This window comes from Ptychodera flava, chromosome 18 (genome assembly GCF_041260155.1).
Source record: "Ptychodera flava strain L36383 chromosome 18, AS_Pfla_20210202, whole genome shotgun sequence".
Taxonomy (NCBI): Eukaryota; Metazoa; Hemichordata; class Enteropneusta; family Ptychoderidae; genus Ptychodera; species Ptychodera flava.
Window position 1 is genome coordinate 333,832 of NC_091945.1, and position 22,303 is coordinate 356,134.

At 36.3% G+C, this 22,303-nt stretch overlaps 1 protein-coding gene across 2 annotated transcripts in view; it reads right to left on the minus strand.

Moving 5' to 3' along the window:
• LOC139117960 (carbohydrate sulfotransferase 1-like) overlaps nt 1-18,455 on the minus strand; it is a 35,348-nt gene extending 16,893 nt beyond the window's left edge. The window contains exons 1-3 of one of the 2 annotated variants that reach the window (XM_070681217.1): nt 18,160-18,455; nt 8,536-8,755; nt 2,673-4,562 (exon numbers count right to left, since the gene is read on the minus strand). In XM_070681217.1, the coding sequence (XP_070537318.1) occupies nt 3,163-4,542 (1,380 nt within the window). In that variant the 5' untranslated portion in view covers nt 4,543-4,562; nt 8,536-8,755; nt 18,160-18,455 and the 3' untranslated portion in view covers nt 2,673-3,162. Of the gene's footprint in view, nt 1-2,672; nt 4,563-8,535; nt 8,756-18,159 lie in introns of those variants that run through there. The other variant, XR_011548606.1, reaches the window with a different exon arrangement.
• Between the last annotated feature and the right edge of the window lie 3,848 nt (nt 18,456-22,303).

Genomic DNA, 22,303 nt, shown 5'->3' on the forward strand with positions numbered 1-22,303 from the left:
TGACTTTATTGAACCCAGTAAAAGTAACTGGAGTTCGCCGTGCATACTTGTTCCAAAATCAGATCACAGTTATCGTATGTGCACGGACTTTAGGAAGGTCAACACTTTAACAAAGACAGACACTTTCCCAATCCCGAGGATTGATGACTGCATCGACCGAGTGGGAAAAGCCAAGTATGTGACGAAATTTGACCTACTGAAGGGATTTTGGCAAGTCCCTTTGACGGATCGTGCTCGTGAAATATCCGCCTTTGTTACACCAGACGGATTGTTCCAGTACAAGGTGATGCCATTCGGAATGAAGAACTCTCCGGCAACGTTCCAACGGATGATCAACGACGTCATATCCGGGCTAGACGGATGTGCAGCTTACATTGACGACGTCGTCCTGTATAGTGACACCTGGGAGGAACACATCAAGCTCATGCGGAAGTTCTTTGAGAGACTGAGTAAAGCAATGTTGACTGTCAACCTTGCCAAATCTGAGTTTGGTTGGGCGAGGGTAACTTACCTCGGACATACTGTAGGACAGGGTGAGGTAAAACCTGTTGATGCCAAAATCAGTGCCATTTCAAGTTTTCCCATACCAAACTGCAAACGACAACTGATGCGCTTTCTCGGTATGGCTGGTTACTACAGAAAATTCTGTCCAAATTTCTCCACAATTACTGAGCCTTTGACTAACTTACTTAAAAAGAAAGTAAAGTTTGTTTGGTCAGAGCAATGCCAACAGGCATTTGATACACTTAAAGCCATACTGCAAAGTGCTCCAGTGTTGTCTGCACCAGATTTCACTTTGCCATTCAAATTAGCTGTGGATGCTAGTGATACGGCTGCTGGTGCTGTTTTATTGCAAGAGGATAGTCATGGTGTAGATCATCCTGTTTGCTATTTTCACGCAAATTTAACAAATCCCAGAGAAACTACTCTACAATTGAAAAAGAGTGTTTATCTTTGATATTAGCTTTACAGCATTTTGAAGTTTATGTTACTTCTTCAAATCAGCCAATAGTGGTTTATATTGATCACAACCCTCTTGTTTTTCTGCAGAAATTTAAAGGCAAAAATCAGAGATTGCTAAGATGGAGTTTAATGTTACAGGAGTTTAATCTTGACATTAGACATATCAAAGGCAGAGACAATTTAATTGCAGACTGTCTTTCTCGTATTTAGAGTTTATTGTTGTTCACTTTCAAGAAATTTTACTTTAGAGTAAAACAAAATTTGAGTACTTAAATCCTTTTCAAGATTACATTTGTAAAAGAAAGATTTTTCTTTGAAAAATTTTCTTTTTTTGAAGAGGGGGTGTGTTATGTAGGTCATTTCCCCACACATCATCATGACCTGAGTTCAATTAGTCTAGAACATTCTCAAGGTCACTGCCCTTGATGACCTCACAACCTTGAATTCAATTAGTCATGTTTGGAATGTTCTGGAAAGTTAATTAGTTGTGTAAGGGAGATAATTTTAGAACAGTAATTAGCATGTCAATAAAAGTTCTAGATTGTTCTTATATGCCTTTATAAAAGGGACGTGCACAGCTTCCAGTCAGACTTTTGGGATCGTGTCTCTTGTGTGTTACTAAACTCCAGCAGTAGTCATTCTCAAGACTTTTCAAGACCTTCACTGCCAACGCTGGATTTATACTGTGGACTTTGTGCAGCTTCAAGCCTGCAAGGACTGTTCATTCATCCAACTGACTGTTACAACTCTGAGACTGGAGCTTTGCCGTCCCAGCTGAGATAAGTAGTCTGTACACTTTTAAAGCTTGTACTCTATCCCTGACTTAGCAATTAGTTTTATTTTCGTAATAAATTTTGTTTAAACGTTAACTGCTGAGTTCACCCTTTTGTTCGTTTTCTCTGCACGTAACACAGGCGTCAGCAGGGGAGGAGGTTTCCTTACATGTTTTCACATGGTTTAATTCAGATTTGGTTCAGATTCTTTGGCTAAGATTGTATGTAGAAGTTACTTACCAGGACCTAAGAAACCTGACTGAAGTAATCATTTCAGAGGGACTAACAAACCTGAAATCATCACTTGGTAGGGACTAACAAAGCTGACTGAAGTCATCACTTCACAGGGACTAACAAACCTGACTGTAATCATCACTTGGTAGGGACTACACAAACCTGACTGAAGTCATCACTTCGCAGGGACTAACAAAGCTGACTGAAGTCATCACTTGGTAGGGACTAACAAAGCTGACTGAAGTCATCACTTCACAGGGACTAACAAAGCTGACTGAAGTCATCACTTCACAGGGACTAACAAAGCTGACTGAAGTCATCACTTCACAGGGACTAACAAAGCTGACTGAAGCCACCCTATGAACTGTACAACCAAATTTAGCACTGTTAGATGAGCAATTTAAATGAGAAAGATTATTGAACAAAATGCTTAAAGTTATAAATGAATTACTTCAGTTCAGCTCATATAGTGAACTTATACAAAGGCATCAATAGGAAGCCGAGCATTTCATTGAAAGCTATCAGAAACATTTCAGAGGTAAGTTTTTTGTTAGATAAACTGAGATGAGATAATACCCCAAATTTATAGAAATGAGAAATTTCATCATAATTTGAACATAACTGATAGGGTCATTCCTTAGAATGTCTTGGGACAATGGGATAAGCTGTTTTGGAGAACTGAAATTAACAAAAAGGTGAAAATATTCTAACAACTTACAATCTCAATCTTTATGTTAATTTCACACATTTGAATTAATGAGGGCATCGGGAAAAGTTAAAGATCAAATTTAAAATCCAATGTACCAATGATGTCACAGGTTGTTTTGACCAAAAATTTTCAATGATGCCCTTAAAATTTGTATAAGCAATTTTGTCATAGTTTGAAAATTACAAATGCAATTTTGTCGTTGTTTGAAAATTGCATGTGCAATTTCCACATTGTTTCAACAACTCAAAGTCAGGTTACCCATAGCAACATGTTAAATTTGTGCAAATTATAAAACAAAATATGAAAGAATTTTAATGAGCTGTTTCAGAGGTTAAGTGCAAAATAGCTGGAAGACTAACCCTGATGAACAATCACACTATCTTATAAGATCAACATCACTGAGATCAGAGCTAATAACAGGTTCCTTTCTTGTGTGTCCCTGAGTAAATCAATCTGTTACTACCAATGAGACATGTCTGGGTTTCAGACAGTTGGAATGGATCGAACAAGGCTTAGGGTCATGTCTGTTAGTTCCTTTTTGCTTTTTGGACGTCCATATCCAAAAGTGTCAAGTACTTCAGCACATACTTTTACGTTCTCGATCTGCTCTGAAACATTGAAAGGAAGTTTTCCTCTCCATGCCTGAACAATAGCAGAAGAGTTTCTTTGTGTGGAATACCTATCCACACTTCCAGGATCAACATTTGAATTGATATTGATCCATGACTTGACAGCTTCCGGAAGCTGTCCTAATCCGATGTCCTTGTACAACTTTTCAGCAGTTTGCATGGGATTTCTAGCTAAGTCTTCATATCTAACCAAGGTGTACTTGTTTCTCAGCCACTGGTGGCGCTCTTGAGAAACTTGATGACTTTCTATCATTCCTTTACACAGCTTTCCTATCTCTGTTTCCTGTCGGTGATCAAAATCATAGGTCAAGCCTTCAGTTTGCACCCTTGAAGTATAAATGGCACGGGGATCTCTCACCAGATGTACAATCTTAATATTCAAAGTAGGATCCATGAGCAGAGGAGCCAAGCTTCTCAAGTTAATAACTCGTATGATTTTGATAACAATATGCTTGCTTTGATGACATGTTTCTAAAAATTCACGTTGCTGTATCGCAGGACATTTTGATATGGAATATCTTGTTAGATTTTGCAAATTACAAAATGGTGGTGAAATCAGCAGTTTACTTGACCAACGGTGTAATTTTTCTTTGTTATAAAAATTGACTAGAGGGTAAGCACTTTTAAGATCACATTTGAATATGTTCTTTAACAGGTCACTGGCATGTTCCTGCAGTTTTGAATAATTCATGTAGGTTTCTAATAATTTCAAAGGTTCAAACTGAAAGAACACATCTGGATTATTATTAAAAATCTGTCCAAGGAAACTTGATCCACACCTCCTTTTCGTATATATGAGAATATGAACTTGTTGCTTTTTGGTGGCAGCTGGACTTTTGTTGTTCACATCTTGTAATTCATCTAAAATGCCAAATATCCCATTTTCAGTTGTAGCTTCTGGCTGTTCTTTAGTGTGTGTATGTACTGAAATTCTGTCTTTGCTTACTGGTTGAATGTGTTCATTCTTTGGTTTATTTTCAGCTTTTGTAAAATATTCAACGTTAACCTTGTCTCCACCATGAGCTTGCAACTCCTTAACTTGGTCAAAATGAACAGGATTATATATGGCTCTTCCAAGCTGATCGCCTGAAGACATCAGTTTAATAACGTATTCAGATTCTGTTTGCTGGTTATCAGATGATCTGTACCAGGTACTTGAGCCAATAAAAGCTACAAAGACAAGCACAGTACACACTGCTACTATCAGGAGGCATTTCAGTCTGGAGCGAATCATCTTGAAACACAAGGGGCAACCTGTAATCATACAAAAAGACAAAATCTGTCAGTGAACACTTTCATTGAATATTTGAGAGTATACAGTATTCAGTTCAGCTCTTTTCGACCACACGATTCTTTTAACCCTTGATACTGTAATACGTACAATGTAGACGTCAAGACCTTTGTTGCCATTTTTGACCAAAATTGGCCAAAATTGCTCTAAAAATACAAAATTGCAGATGTCATCATTATTTCAATATATCACATTTAGTTGATCTGCAGCAATCTGTATACCAGATTTCAAAGCTATCAAACAAGTAGTTTTGGAGAAACAACATTTTTTGACCAAAAATGGCAAATAATACCCCAAAAATACAAAATTGCAGATGTCATCATTATTTCAATATCTCACATTTAGTTCATCTGTAGCAACCTGTGTACCAAATTTCAAAGCTATGAGACATATAGCTTTGGAGAAACACATTTTTAAACCAAAGTTGGCAAACATTGCCCCAAAAATACAAACTTGCAGATTCCATCATTATTTCAATATATCTCATCCAGTTCATCTGTAGCAATCCATGATAACACAATTTGCAAGGAAAGTCATTAAATATTAATTAGTTAACTTATTACCAATCAGCAAACTGCTTTGGAAAGGTCTATTGCAATTTTACACATACAGTATCTCCAGAGAGATCTTTCTGTTGATCTTGTTGCTTGGTGGACAATGGCAAAATGTGTTTGTTTGCATGCTTTGCTGTGTTTCCTCTGGCTTCTGAAAATACTTAGTAAATTTACGAACTGAGTCTCAAAGTTTTTAGTAAATTTCAAAATTTGTTAGTAAATGTATGGACTACACTGAATGATGGTACAAACACAAATTAATACTTCATTTAATAACACCTTTATTGTCATCCTTTGATAAAATCTCAGGTTCCAACAGAAATGGGATTCAAAGTCATGGAGATAACAATTCCTTTTTTCAGAAGTTAAAGAATGTTGCCTGGAGCTTTCACAAGTTTCAGACAAATCTACAAATATGCACTGTCTTCTAGCTGAAGCAAAGCAGCAGTTGCCATTCTCCTTGATTTGGGCATGTTTTCAACAGTAACTGTTGTCTTTTGTGATGGAGTTGTAACCTATATAACTTCTCCCCTTTTGCACCATTCATACATCATGACATGTCGTTCTCTGTCATGCTAATGCCATGTAAGAGTTATCTGAAAGAGAAATTAGATCTGATTTTAGCAAACATATTACATGAAAAGTAGACATGGTATTATCACGTCAAAATAAACTTTATCAATTAAACATCTTGGAAAATATTAGACAGAGAAATACAAATGCAAAGCTTGTACAGATGAATTAGCAAACTCATTAAAATTATCAGTTGTATAAAGTGCCAGTCTTAATCTTGTCCCACACTCTCACCAAGATTTAGAAGTAATAAAGTAAACATTTGTGTAGCACAATGCAACACAACAATGGTCATAAAAAGTGTTAAGTAATTATATGCCAAGCCAAAAAATACTGTATTTACTATTACTAAATATGGATCAGTTTGCCCTCTAACTAACAGGATTACAGAAAACTTTTGAGTCAATTTGAAAATTTGCTCATTTTTCTTGAGTCACCATGTATTATTTCCTATTCAACTCAAACTTTTCTTGCGTCACAGAGAATTTTTTTTGCATCATGGCACGTCATATTGGCTTAGAGGGCACATTGATATGGATGACTGCAGAATTTTCATGTAAATTCACTGACATCGCCAAATTATGGTAAAAATAATAAATAAAATTTTGATTGACTTTGCCAGAAATAAAGTGACGTGCATATGTATGCCACAGTACTTTATCCTTGCACAAAGTTTGAAAAAAATTGGCTCAGGGGTGACAGAGAAACGGATGCTGACGGACGGACGGACGGAAGGAAGGACAGACAGGACCCAATCTATAAGTCCCCGTCGCACTGTGTCCGTGGGGACTAAAAACTTCTGGTAGGTTTGAATCAAAGTCATTGATGAATTCTAAAAGTTTCGAACACATGCAATTTTAAGCAGCAATAACACTATTCCAAGTTATAGCTTATAAATTGTTTGTTTGTTTGTTTGTTTTCTTTTTTCCCTGTAGATACTGATCAATCACTACAAGCTGAATGAGATGGCTGTACTGTCAGAGTGAGATTGGCTGAAGGTTGCTATGGAAGATGTCTATTCTCAGCTTACCTTCATAAAGATGTTGACCACAGTGGTATCCAAGTTCAAGGACCTCACACCAAATCTCCACAACTTAGCAGCCATTGCCCTTGTGTGTTACCTGTTTCAACTATTGGTAAGTGTTACTAAGATGATTTCTTGACAACTTGAAAAGCTGTCTCAATAACACAAGGATTAGAGTTGTAAGTGGCACTTTTAGGGCAGATAGAGTAAGACGCTGATCAATTATTAGGCATACCAAAATCTGTTTATTATCATAGTTCACTGATTATTTTCATTTATTTACAGATTGTGAGAGAGGGTTCTCTGCTTTGGCAAGGTTGAAAACTACGCTCAGGAACAGGATAAGTGAGAAGACTATCAGACAGCTGCTGTTTGTTGCTGTAGAAGGACCAGAGGAGTTGAAGTTTGACCATGTGAGAGCTGCTGACAAGTGGTTTGCAATGAAGAACCGACGTATTTGACAGAAAAAATGGAATGATTGCTGTTCTCTGTGTATGAATTTCATATAACTTTATCCTGGAATTTATCAACTGATGTAATTATTTTGATAACTGAACAAATGTAATATTGAATTAGTGCTTCAAAAAAGAAAGAAATACTTGAAAATGACAAAGTATTCTTTGAAAACTCTGAGTGTGAGTGTACGGTGTGGTTAATTAACATATATGCAAATCTGAATTAATTTACATATCGTTTGCTATGCAAATTGGTCATCCTGGTTTTTTTCTGGGAAGAACACTGTATATGCTTTATGTCAAAATCAAAGTGACCGTGATTACTGACAGAGCGATCTGTGCCACTTTGTCACTGGCCATTCGATGGATGAGGCATAAGTTGATATACCCATATCCGAGAGACTATAATCAGTTCTCGACAGTGTAAATTTCTCTCTCGCCCTCTCTCTCTCTCTCTCTGGCATATTGTTGTTTTATTTTGTCGACATTTATCTGACGGTTTCACATCACTGCTCAATGCAACGTTGGTGTCAAATCTGACAGAGGCTAACCCTATGGTAGGATCATGCATGCAAAGTTTCAAATCAATGGGATGAGCACTTTCAGAGATTTTTTGAACAAAAAAGGGAAAAATTGCACCAAAAATACAACTATCAAAATTTTACCAAACTTTGAACAAATATACTTAATGTTATCATAGAGGACCTGCATACCAAATTTCAACCAAACCTGGTCTGTGGTTACAGAGTTTTAGCAATTTGCAGGATTTTCTCCTTTTTTTAACCTCATTTGCATATTTTTGACACTGACATGTTCATTTGAACAAATTCACATCTCCAACCCTGGGTGCAACTGTACACCAAATACTAAGATGGTAGGTGCTGCGAATTTTGGAGTTTTTGATGTTGACGGACATACATCAGCATATACTAACATACATACATAAATACATACAGATGCCGTTGATCTACCATACAAGCTCTCTTTGGTACAGATACATATACCAAATGTGAACTAAAAGTAGCAGCTGTACTTAAAGTGGTCACTGCGATCAAAGCAGCTTCATATAAATTAAGGGACACAAGCAAAGTTTATTTGGCAAAGTCTTGCAGTGATTGGAATGCTAAAAAACTGATGAACTGTGAACATGTATCAACAGCTGAAACTACATGACATTCATCGCAGATTCCTGGCAAGCAGCAATGTTTATTAATAGTCACAGACAGGACAACCCCAACCTTCAAATGAATCATGAAGAACTTTAACAGAAAATGATGAACGAAAATGGTGCAATGGTTATTTTAAATTCACTTATTTTTGTATACATTACCTTTCTAGATTTTGGAGAACACTTTCACTTGTTCTAGGTTGTAGTTTTCTTCACCAAGAGATTAAGGTACCTTTGCATAAGCTATTCAAGAGCTTATCTTGAACTCATCACATTGCCTCCTCACACAAAGATGCCAAGGTTAGAACAGCCAATCAATGTACAGTTTTGGTTCAAGGATGGATGTAAAAAGGCATCAATGTTATTGTAGTTGCTAGGTTGCCTGTGGAAAGATAAGAGGGAACTTGTTAAGGTTACACATGGCTCTACACTCAGAGAACATGGATAAAATGCAAAACAGGGTATAATAAATGCAAATTGTTTATGTTATCACTGAATTCATCAGTATGAACATTGCCGATGGACAAAAAATGTGTATTTCTGCCATTGCAGTAATAAGTATGCTGTATTTGTCAAAGCCTATAAGACCCAAGTTCAGCAACACTAAACTACAGTCATACTGAAGTAGCATTTATACCAAAGAGCGCCCTCAGATGTTTTCTATCAGACATGCTTAATGTCTACAAATTTATGTGCAATCACTGAATATCTTTAGAATTTTCAAAAATACCGTCAAGGACACTATGTGCTCACATTCGGTTTGAATTGGTCCATTCGAGAAATATTTAAACCAGGAAAAATAAGAATGACAAAAGCAAATAAGGTCTCCAACTTAGGTACTGGAGGTCATCTTTAGGAACATGCATATCAACTTCTATAGCAATGGGAGAAGCAGATCCTAAATACATAAGCAAATGTCAACAACAAAAAACAGAGAAGGCTTGATAAAAAGAAAAGGTGGGAGTGGGCAAAAATGCACAAGGGATCTGGTAAAAAAGTAATGCTACATCATTGATCTTCTAAACCCTACCCCCTCCTGCATATCAAATGTTCCACCCCTTGGTATTACATAAGACCAAATGACAGGAAGTACATTTACAACCTTGGAGATTTTTAATTAATGCCATGAGTGTTATCATTCTAATGTAAACAGCACTTAAATTAGTTACAGATAGTGAAATGCCTTCCAGTGTGGGTGGTGATTACAACATCTGGAATTATCCTGGATCCAAATTTCTCATCAGTTTTTGTATGTCTCACATAGAAAAGTTGCAAAAATTGGTCCAAAATGAAAAAAATCACCTCAGCTTTGTTTTCTGGATCAAATTTTCTGACAAATAGGTATAAAATATGACAAAATTATGTTCACAGCCTTCAAAATTGTCTCACAACATATCCTGGGTTAGTATAGGTCATTTAAGGTCACAAACTGAGAAAAGTACCTAAAATATACAAATTTTGGGGTTTCCCAACACTTTGAGCAGAAAATTTATCTAATAACATCTTTCGGGACTTTATACCAAATTACAAAGCTATCAAACAAGGGACTTATACCAAATTACAAAGCTATCAAACAAGTAATGTTGAGATAAAGTTTTCTTGACCAACAAGTCATCGTTGATGACACAGTCCCCACTTGTTAATGGGTACTTTGATTACATGTCCTCAGAGAGGATAGAGTCCTCTTCATTAATTAGGTCTGTGATAAAATACTTTGATACAGATAGCGCTCAATGGCCAAGAATGACCTACATACAAGAAAGACCTACATATGTATGACATAGGTTAATGTCCTTGTACCAACTTTGAATAAAATCGGTTGAGATATGCCTGAGTATTATGGCTCTGTACATGAAAAAATCGTAACAAAATGGCCGCACGGCAGCCATATTGGATCGTATCACATAACAAATTGACATGCATATGTATGACAGTAGTCAATCTCCTTGTACCAACTTTGAATGAATTCGCTTGATACATGTCTGAGTATTATGGCTCTGTACATGAAAACATCGTAATAAAATGGCTGCCTAGCGGCCATATTGGATCGTATCACAAAACAAATAGACGTACATATGTATGACATAGGTCAATGTCCTTGTACCAACTTGGAATGAAATCGGTTGAGATATGCCTGAGTTTTGGCTCTATACATGAAAAAATTGTAATAAAATGGCCGCCTGGCGGCCATATTGGATTGTATCACAAAACAAATCAACGTGCATATGTATGACATTGGTCAATGTCCTTGTACCAACTTTGAATAAAATTGGTTGAAACATGTCTGAGTTATGGCTCTGTACATGAAAAAATTGTAATAAAATGGCCGCCTGGCGGCCATATTGGATCGTATCACAAAAAAAATTGACATGCATATCTATGACATTGGTCAATGTCCTTGTACCAACTTTGAATAAAATCGGTTGAAACATGTCTGAGTTATGGCTATGTACATGAAAAAATCGTAATAAAATGGCCGCCTGGCGGCCATATTGGATCGTATCACAAAACAAATCGACGTGCATATCTATGACATTGGTCAATGTCCTTGTACCAACTTTGAATAAAATCGGTTGAAACATGTCTGAGTTATGGCTCTGTACATGAAAATATCGTAATAAAATGGCCGCCTGGCAGCCATATTGGATCGTATCACAAAACAAATTGACGTGCATCTGTATGACATATGAAGTAATCCTTGTACCAAGTTTGAATGAAATCGCTCCAGGCATCTCTGAGATATCTGCGTGAACGGACGGACGGACGCACGGACGGACGCACGCACGGACATGACCAAACCTATAAGTCCCCCCGGACGGTGTCCGTGGGGACTAAAAATGACAATATTGTCTTAAAAATACAAATTTGTATATTTCAGGACAATTTCCACATATCTAACTATTGTCATCTCTGTACGTCTGTGTACGAAAGATGAAAGCTGTCTGTCCAGGGGTTTTAAAAAGGAAACACTGTCTAAGATTTTTTGACCAAAAATGACAAAATTGCACAAAAATAGTAATTTTCCCAATTTTGTCATAATTTCAACAAATTAGAAGAGTAACACCCTTGCAAAGAGACAACCCAAATTTGAGAGCGATTGGGCCGGCGGTTTCAGAGAAGAAGAATTTTTACTGAAAATGAGAAAATCACAAAAAAAATTCAGCAAAAATACAAAATTAAGGATATCTTCACAATATTCATAAAACTGTATAAGGTTAATCTAAGGTACTTGCACACAAATTTTCAAAGCAATCAAAAAAGCGGTTCTTGAGTTATTAATTCTTAACCATTTTCACATTTTGTAAGCTCATTTGCATAATTTTGGCAATGCAGACTTCATTTGAACAAAATCCCATCTATAGCCCAGGATGCATCCACACACCAAATACCGAGGTGAAACGTGCAGCGGTTTGCGTGTTTTTGATGTTGACGGACATACTGTGCGTACATACATACATACATACATATTTGAAGATAAAAGAGGCAACTGAATATAAGTACCTTGGCTACTGGATATCTCGCAACCTATCTGACCACACTCATTTTGTGAAAATCTCTGAAAAATTTGATAATTTATTTCCTCTGATGAAGGCAATTCTTGGTAACCATGGAGATATAAATAGAATTGATTATGGCTTTTCCTTGTGGAATCACATAATGCGTCCATCAATTGAGTATGCTGGGGAACTACTCGTTCTCAGCACAACAGACTTAGAAAGTCTTGAGCGAATGCAACGCTTGGTTGGCAAATTTATTTTAAAGGCCTGCAGACACACTGCTAATGAAGCAGTACTTGGTGACCTTGGCTGGAATACAATGAGAAGTAAACTAAATATCATGAAACTGAAATATTACAAAAGATTACATGATATGGTCAACTCCAGATGGACCAAACAAATTTTTAATCACATGTGTTTAATTAATTCACAGGCAGGGCAGAATGAGAAGTTGTGTTGGAACTGGCCAAAATCTGTCAGCGATATACAAATGAATTTAAATATCACAACTATCCACAACCTCACAGACAAAAACATTAAAGAAATCATTTTAGATGATGATGAAAAGTCATGGAGAGACAACACAACCAAAAAATCCACCTTAGCTCATTACCAAAAATTTAAAAAGAAATTAAAATGTGAATCATATTTGAAAACTATGAATGAATTTAAAGGTGCCCAATTAAAGTTCAAAGCAAGGTCATGTACTCTGGGGTTAAAATATGAAACGAGACGATGGGAAAATGGAGAGGATGATTATACCTGTCCATGTTGTGGTAAAGAAGATGAGACATTAGATCACTTCTTGTTTAAATGTCAACACTTCTCAACTGAAAGAAATAAATTAATGGCTAAGACAGAAGAAATTCTCTTGAATGACAAAGAAATGAATTTATATAAAGATTTCATTGAAAGAAAAGGGTTGATTTGTTGTATTTAGGAGACTCAACTGAAAACTACAACCCTGAATTAAGCTACAAAATTGATATTATTTTTAAACAATTCTTAGTCGAAGCTGTAGACAACAGAAGGAATTTTTTGAACTAGCTGTTAGCATTCTAGTTTTTATTATTATTGTTGCTGTGGGTTTTTTTTTTTGGTTTTTTTTGGGTTTTTTTTTTTTTTTTGGTTTTTTTTTTTTTTGTTTTTTTTTGGGGGGGGGGTTTTTTCTTTCTTCTTCTCTCTGTACTTGAAATTTATTTTTCATCAGTGTTTTGCAGCCTCCTAATGTTTTATTTAGTGAGCCCCTGATCTAAAAGGGATGCAGCAAATAAATAAATACATACATACATACATACACACATACATACAGACGCCATCGACTTCAGCCTATACGATAAACTCACATTGGTAAAACCAAATGTGAGCTAAAAATACCGTCAATGACGCTGTACCTTCTCTAATGTGTGGCCAGGTCAGGTAATTGGTTGTTGGCATGGAGTTATTGGTAAATAGTTGATGATGTAGGGGCATGAGGTGAGATATGGACCCAAAGAACCCAAAAGATGATTAAATACATCAATCAAAAAAAAATTCTAAGCTACAGTATAAACTGCCTAAAGATAGTTCAATGTGGAAAAAAGTTAAACAATTCAGAAATAAGAATTAACAGTCCAAAATAGTAATGACGCACTTCCCTACTGACGTGAGTGCATGTGAAATACACAACCTGGCATCTGTAAATTAAATGTATACCAAGTGATCATTTTAAGTCACTTTTAACTGTTTTTAAGGGATATTCCAAAGAGTCCTGTGGAAATGATGAAAAACGCTTATCTGGTCTTGTGTTTGTAAAACCTCATGGCTGATAATTGTCATAGTATTCAAAAGAAATTGAAAGTGAAGAAATTACTGTTTTTAATAGGCATATTTTCCTTGAAATACATGACCGTGTAAAGAATATATGCTAAAAGTGTTTGAGAGTAAATTTCTTTTCAAAAATAATTTAATCTGTGACCAAAGGATTTTATTCTTTGAGTTTACAAATTCAAACATTGCAATTTGTTCAATCATCTTGTGCAGTGCAAAATTTATAAAATGACTGAAAAATAAAAAAAAATTAGCAGAATTACAGTCTTTGTGATGTAAAATCATGGGTTGACATCACGATAATTGTTAATCTGTTCGAAGTACTTTCTATAATTAAAAAAGAAAAGTTCATGCAGAAACGTAACATATATTGTCAGCAATGTAGTGTTAATTTTGACTTTACATCAAAATATGCCTTTGCCAGATACCAAATATGTAGGGTGAAATATTAAAATCAGCCGTGTTCAGCAAAATCCACACAACAGCATTGATCCTTTTCTAATTTGATTTGATTTGCTTATGTTATCCTTGTATGACAGTCAGTACAATATGGAACTTGAACACAACACAGTGAATAAGTATGCTGTAAATGAAATGGTGTGGCTGCATCCACATGCAGCAATAGGAGTGCCTTTGTCTCTCACCCTTCATTTCCAACCTGTCCCATCCCTGAAAAAATAGTTTGGTCTTATATTTATAATGTTAATAATTTCTGTATTTGTTAAAATGTGCGCATCTCAAAAACTTTTGATCATAAACATTTTCATTGTTTTTTATAGCTGACCAGTCAGTTAACCTGTTTATTTTGAATATTTGCGCATTTTTCCTCAGTATTTGACATTTTCAGAATAGCTTCTTATTCAATTTGTCATTTTCTAAAAGTTCAAATGCTCCTTTGTGTGGTCAAGCTTTCCACAAGCATCAAATGTTGTACTTCATACAGGAAGGTCTGCCTCTAGAGGGCGGGCATCACGAACAGTGTTTGTTAGTTATTTCCTCCACATAAACTTCTGATTGTACTGTAAACATTGAACATGGCCGACGTCCGATTTTCCTGTCTAAAACTTTCACTCATTTTCGTTCATATGACTCTGAAACTCCAGGAAACGATTGGGAAGAAAGAGTTATCTTGAAATATTGAGGTACTCGCCGATATTTTGCAAAATTAAATGAGAAAAAATGCAAGGAAAATGCCGACAGGCTTACACAACGACCGTTTTCAGACTCAGAGGCATATGATCATCTGCAGATTATGCAACAGGCCCATATCACGTGTGAGGCCATGAGGGGATATCCACGCAACTCAGTACCAAACACTAGCGCACACAGGGTGAGCAAACACAAAGTGAGTACCCCTAACGTCAGCTCAGTAGTCTGTAATAGATCGTAGTCAACTAAGAACCTTGGAGAAAGGCTTACATGTAACACTGTGGCTATGCCACTAAGTCCCTTTTGATTTTTGTCACAGCTCAAATCGTTCTCCTACACCTCAACCTGAACCATGAACACCCCCACCAGTTTTATGATATGACCCATCACAATGGCATAACGTCAACGGATCTTGACAGACGGAAGTATTGACAGACGGAAGTAGTTGACACCAGCATACTGGTTTTCAACTCTAATACCTTCTCTGTCTATAAATAGACACGAGAAGGTAATAACATTAAATGATCTACATTGATTGACAAAATTTGATTGACTTTTTGTCACTGTCTCATGAACTAGCATGAGATGATTGCATAGATACTAATAAAATACTGGAGTCAAAAGACAGCAAGCTTGAGCAGTGACAATTTCCAACCAACCTGACACAGTCATTGCTGTTCCAAATCAAACTGATTACAAAATCCCTGAATTTAATAATCCTTCAAGTAAGAAGAAAGCTTTGTCACGTTTGCTGCTGATCAGTATCAATTTACCGTACATAGCATCAGCATGCATTTGCTACATGCAAAAGCAACCAAACTTTCCAAGATCAAATGGTCAGTTTCATGTAAAAATATGTAGCCGTGAGATTTGTAATTACATACATGTAAGTAAACACTTAAAGGCCCATTAGCTGCAACTCTGCGAAATTTGTTTAACCTCAAGGTAACTCCAATATCCTCAGATGTTCATTGCAATCCACAAATTGAACAATATTAGTCATTAATTATGCCTCAATAACATTTGCCTGAGATGGCAGAATAGGCAAGAAGTTTAACACATTTTTGTTCATTTTAATTTTTGCAACATTTTCAAAATCTTGCCAGATTATGAGAAAAACAGAGAATTTTTGTTAATGGAGTGAATCCCTTTTCGGTCCTTTCACTCAGTTGCACCATGCTGTATTTGTAATGATTCAAATGCACAATTTACCCTTTTTATCATGTACCTGTAGTTGCATGGGCGGCCATATTTGGGTGCGGCACCCGTTTCTTATTTGTCTTACTGAAACCTCCCCGTGCAGTCCCACTCAGTGGATAATTATACTTGAGTAAACATCTCTGAGTAAGAACATTTCTATGAACTAATTTTAATCTAAATATAAAATCATGAAATAATGTCAACAGTTGCAGCTCATGTGGCTTTAAAGCTCTTAACAGGAAAAACATGACTGTTCAAACAATGGAAGTTTGTGTTCCAAGAAGTAAATTAATCAGGGTAGATCTGAGTAGGAATGCAAAATACCAGTGAAATCAGAATTGGACAGTTCTATTAGGTTATAGGGGTCATAGACTCACAAAAGTTGTTCATTGTCCTAATGGTTCTTCTGAAATACAGCTTGACAATGTTTGTCATGCCTTCTGCCAGTTATTTTAGCAACTGTAACAATACGTTACACTTTATAAACCTTATTTCCATATTTAGCTGGACTAAGATAGAGGCTTATGCCCAGACATGCAGCATTTTCAAAAATACTTAAGAGTCGTGTAGGGGCTTCAACCGGTACACCTAGCATGGGTTATAGTATACTCAGAGGATTACTGTACAAAAATACTGCAGTGGAATCCTAAATGATACTCAGTCCAGTATCTATGTCAAATTAGTGGTAGGTCACGCAAGTGTATATACATTACACATGCTAATGATGACTCCATCCCAAAGTACCCCCTCTCCTATACGACATCGTGATTTGGATTATGTAATCAAGATTTTTTCATAGTATTAGCAATTAAGGTTATAGCATTAGTTTAATTAATATCAAGTACTAGCACACTGTTTTCTTCAACTAGTAAATGTTAATAGAATTCTACACAAATCATTCACACTTCATTAATTTCAGTTTAAACACAAATTTGTAATCTGGGGTTAACCCAAGTTGATAGTCTTTCAGCTGTATCATGTCTAGCTTTGTGTGGCAGGGCTGTGTTACCAGTGTTTATATACGGAGGCAGTATAAACGCCGGTAACACACAGCCCTGCCACGCAGTATCACGCCCTACAGATAGAAAGCTTGAATCCCTTTACTATAGCTACATATAGTAGATTACATCAACTGTATGATGTTACATCGTAGACAATAATAATGAAGCAGAATGCCATCTGTGTTGATCATAATCCAAAACCTCATTGTAGAAGAGCAACATGTTGCACTGCTTGTGATTATTTGAAGGGGCATATATGCTTCTCTAAAATTAAAAGATTCAACATAGTATTCGCATACTTAGTCACCCAAAATATCCTTGTTTCTCAAAGCCCTTTCTTTTTTTACTTTGTTTACTATCCAATTGCAATTGCCCCTCTCTTTACTTTGTTTACTCATCAAATTGCAAATGCAGTTCGGTGTTTACCATGAAATTTCAAGGCTGATATTTTATGGTAAACATAACAAGGATGAAGCAATATAGTATGAGCCTGTGTATACGATAAATAAATATTAAATATATTATTACACACACAAGGCAAAACCAAATTCAGGGTTCTCCACGGTAAGATTTTGAGGGGTACTACAGGGATCCCTATCTTTTGAGTAATCTATTCATACAAAAAGAATGACTTTTCACAGCAATATACAAATTAGGTGCCATTATGTAACACCTATAGACCACCCTCTGTTATTCCGTAGCCATGCAAAATGCATCTAGCGTGGGAGCGTCCTTTTCTAGCTCCATGCATCTATCTACTAACCCTTCGCCACGCCTGTCACAGCCCTAGCCCGTACCCATATATACACAGGAGCTTGGTATTATCGATGGACCATGTGAACGGCCTCCCGCCGACATCGCGATCGCCTGTACGTACACAACGTCTAAAAATCGAGGACCTCCTTGACAGTTGTTCAACGTTGACGGTATGCAGTAGAACAGTGACATAAACAAGACAAAAATGCTGTCACACTCACGGACGCTCGTAGTTCGATACACGGCGAAGGCCCCTGTAATTAGAAGCATTGAAAACACAGATTTTTTTCTAATGCTTCAAGGGGTCTTTGCCGTGTGTCTTAGACCAAAAGCATGGGCGCTATACTGTGAGTGTTATGTCATTCACCACTTACTTGGCCAATTACGATGAAACCGGAAGAGCAGCAGACAAGTAACTCGCTGAGAAGGCACACACTGCCATAATTACTCACGAGTTGTTGAACACTTGCTCAAGACTTGTTATCGAACGAACTTGCCAGTTAGGGGCCAGTGATTCACGAGCGTCGACCATTCAATAATAATATGTTGTTACGAAGCTAGGTCCTGCTTGACCGCTGAAGAAGTGACCAGAGGTTCACGAGAGGCGTACCTCCTTCCTACTACTGAAGTTGCCCGAGGCGAGGTACAGATTGGGTGAGCTGTCTGGGAAGTAGTTTGATATAATCTCAGCCTCATCCTCATTCAAAGACTTAATAAGTAGGTAAGGCGCCCTCAAACATATGGAAATGAAACGTTTAGTACAGATCCAGATGTAGAGTGCCTCTGCTGTTCGAATTCACCCAGAAAGGGTCATCAAAGTCAGATTGAATAAAAGAACCTATACAAACAAAGCAACATACATAAAAAACAAATAATAAATACAAAACAATGAACACAAAACAACAGCAGACTGAACAAATATAAATGACAAGTAAAAAATAAACAAAAAAAACAGACATCAAATGTGAGACTTCAATGAGATATAATTGTTTATCTATTAGATAAACAATTATATCTTATATCTTACAGGATCTGGATTTGAGTAACAATAAAAGTTTATATTCATGATCAGGTTTTGTTAATTAGGTTGGTAAATATTGAAAAAAAATTTTTACTACAGTGTCCTACCATACAAGTACCGTGCACTAATCTTCAACTGCCACTTTCCATCTGTACTGAAACTACATGGTAAGAATTTCCTAAACTCCACACCCATTGTAACATATTTTGCTCACATTTGCAAAACGATGAAGATTAATATTACTTTGTTTTGTTTTTTGTCTGTATCTTCCTTTGTAAATATCTTTTCACTTGATGAAATCCAGATGTTCAAAAGCAGAGAGTTTTAAATAAAAACATAAATTACTTCAAATACAAAGTTATGATAATTTTTCTTATTAAGTTTCATGAATCTTGCAGTCAGCTAGCTTATGTTAATGTTATGCTAAGACTTTTGAGGCGTTGGTATTTGATAAAATATATTTGCTTTGGTGATGACATGACATGGTGAAATCTTAATACTACAAATGCTTCACTTCCACACAAACAGCAAATATCTGAAGTTGCCATTTTCCAAGACAATCTATCATTTTCAAGGTCAATCTGACGTTTTCATTTTCAAGTACAATCTGAAGTTGTCATTTTCAAGGCCAATCTGTCATTTTCAAGGCCAATCTGAAGTTCTAAAGCCAAACTGGAGCTATCATTTTCAATTTCAATCTGAAGTTGTCATTTCTGAGACCAATCTAGAGGTGTTATATTCAAGGCCAAACTGGAGGTGACTTTTCATGGTCAAACTGGAGGTGTCATTTTCGAGGCCAATCTGAAGTTGTCATTGTCAGGCAAATTTGAAGCTTTTGTTTTCAAAGCCAATCCCGAGATGTCCTTTTCAAGGTTAACCTAAAGTTATCATTTTCAAGGCCAATCTGGAGGTGCCATTTCAAGGCCAAACTTGAGGTGCCATTTCAAGGCAAAACTGGAGGTATCATTTTCAAGGCCAATCTAAGGGTGTCATTTTCAATTCCAATCTGAAGTTGTCATTTTCAAGGCCAATGTGTAGATATAATTTCAAGACCAAACTGGAGGTGTAATTTTCAAGGCTAATCTGTAGATGTCATTTTCAAGGCCAAACTGGGGGTGTCATTTTAAGGCCAATCTAGAGGTGCCATTTTCAATGCCAATCTTGAAGTGTCATTTTCAAGGTTACTAAATTTAGCACTGTACTTAATTACGAAAAGTATCTGGGGGATTGTCAAAAATATTTATTACATGATGGTTGATTGTATCAGCGGTACATGCTGTTATCATAAACTTCAAAGCCTTATAAACTAGAAAGAACATTGCTTTGTGATGGCAAGGACATGACATACACAAAAAACATTATTTTAAAGTAACAGTATCTTTTTATTCAAATACATTCTCTATGTTACAAAAAAAGGAATCATCATAAAAAAACTACACTGTGTGGGTAGCTCTTGGGGACTTGATGAAGTCAAGCTACTTGGGTAGCTCGTGAATAATAATATTATATCAAGGTTTCTGACAATATAGGCAAGTTTAAACTTTGAATTTTCTTGTAGGGTTCAATGGAATGAAAAACAGGTTAGTATTCTTTTTCAAAGACGAGACAATAATGTTTACGTTAACGTAGGGTTTTTATCTTTGAATTATTTGCTTTTTCATTTATTTTCCAAGAGTCTATAAAGGTAACCTTTGTTAAAAATTACAAAATTTATCAAACATAAATTTAAAACTCTGACATTTTCATTTAGAGGGACTTTTCCAACATGTTCCATTCCAAAGCTGTGTATATTTTTCAAATGATTTGTCCTTTAAAAATGGATGACAATTTCTATGTAATGAGAAGAGTAGTTAATATGACAGAATTTGAGTCAGTCAATACTATTACTTTGTAAAATTGTTTTCATTCAAAGCAGACAAAAAATACTGTTCCTTGGATTTTTGAGGTGAAGAAACAAACACATTAAGCCAATGTTTTTACAAAACATACTCAATCTCATGACAATGCATGCTGATTTTATACACATCACCAGAAAGAAACCAATGATAACAAGAGCACAGATGCTGATGAAGTGTGCTATTCAAAAGGATTATTAACTGCAACATTTGATAATTGATTATTTTATTTGTTAAGTAGTTTATAGTATACTGGCTAGATACAATACATCTCAATATTGTGAACTCAACTCCATTGTTTTTTATGGCAGAGTTGGACTTATACAGAAATTGCAAAATGTATAAAACAAACATAAAGCTGATGTCCCATTCACTTCCTGAAGTTGTGGCACTAATGCTTAAGCTTTTTAAATTCATTTTCACACCTCGATTTTGTCTTTGTACTAGTGTCTACAGATAATTTTTCAATACTATGACGTAAGTGATTTCCTATGGCAATCAATCATCACAGTAGAGTCTTGTACTCTACAATACCGGTAGGAACTGTTGCTGCACACTACAACCTTCAATGCATGGATTAATATAATCACAGCTTGTTGCCATGACTGCACTAATACAAGTCACAACTTGTCGCCATGACTGCACTAATACAATCACAGCTTGTTGCCATGACTGCACTAATACAATCACAGCTTGTCGCCATGACTGCACTAGTACAATCACAGCTTGTCTCCATGACTGCAAAAATACAATCACAGCTTGTCACCATGACTGCACTAATACAAGTCACAACTTGTCGCCATGACTGCACTAATACAATCACAGCTTGTCGCCATGACTGCACTAATATAATCACAGCTTGTTGCCATGACTGCACTAATACAAGTCACAACTTGTCGCCATGACTGCACTAATACAATCACAGCTTGTTGCCATGACTGCACTAATACAATCACAGCTTGTCGCCATGACTGCACTAGTACAATCACAGCTTGTCTCCATGACTGCAAAAATACAAGTCACAACTCACAACAACACTTATGGAATTCATGGCTGGTTGGAAAAAGCTGAATAAAATTTCTCTAAAAAAAATTAAAATGCATAAGAAACAAAGTCAAAATGCAAAAAGTAAGAAGTGATATTTCCAAGGAAAAATGTATTTATTTTGGTTGCATAAGCCTACCGCAATGAATGAACTCATACCAAGAAAGACTAAATCCTGCACTTCCAACATAAGAGAAAACGGAGTCAGCGTGGACTCTCTGTTGTGTCGGGCAACAAAATAAACGCAGCCACAGACGTTTTTTCAGACAGAACACCAAACTAAATGTCATCAAAAGCACACCGCCTATTCAATAAATCCCACAAATCGAACAAAAGATTCAATTTGTATTCTTATTGTTACAAAATGTTCTTCATGGCGAGTTGAGAATAAAACCAAAATACGGTAAATTAAGTACAGAAAGAGCTTGAACGGCGCGGTATCACGTTTCCTGCGTCTGCATCTACGTAAACTTCAATCGAGGTGGTAGCTTCAGCGAAACGGGGAAAGCATCAACCGAACAAACATCGCATCAAGTGGCTCAATATAGATTGCTGCCA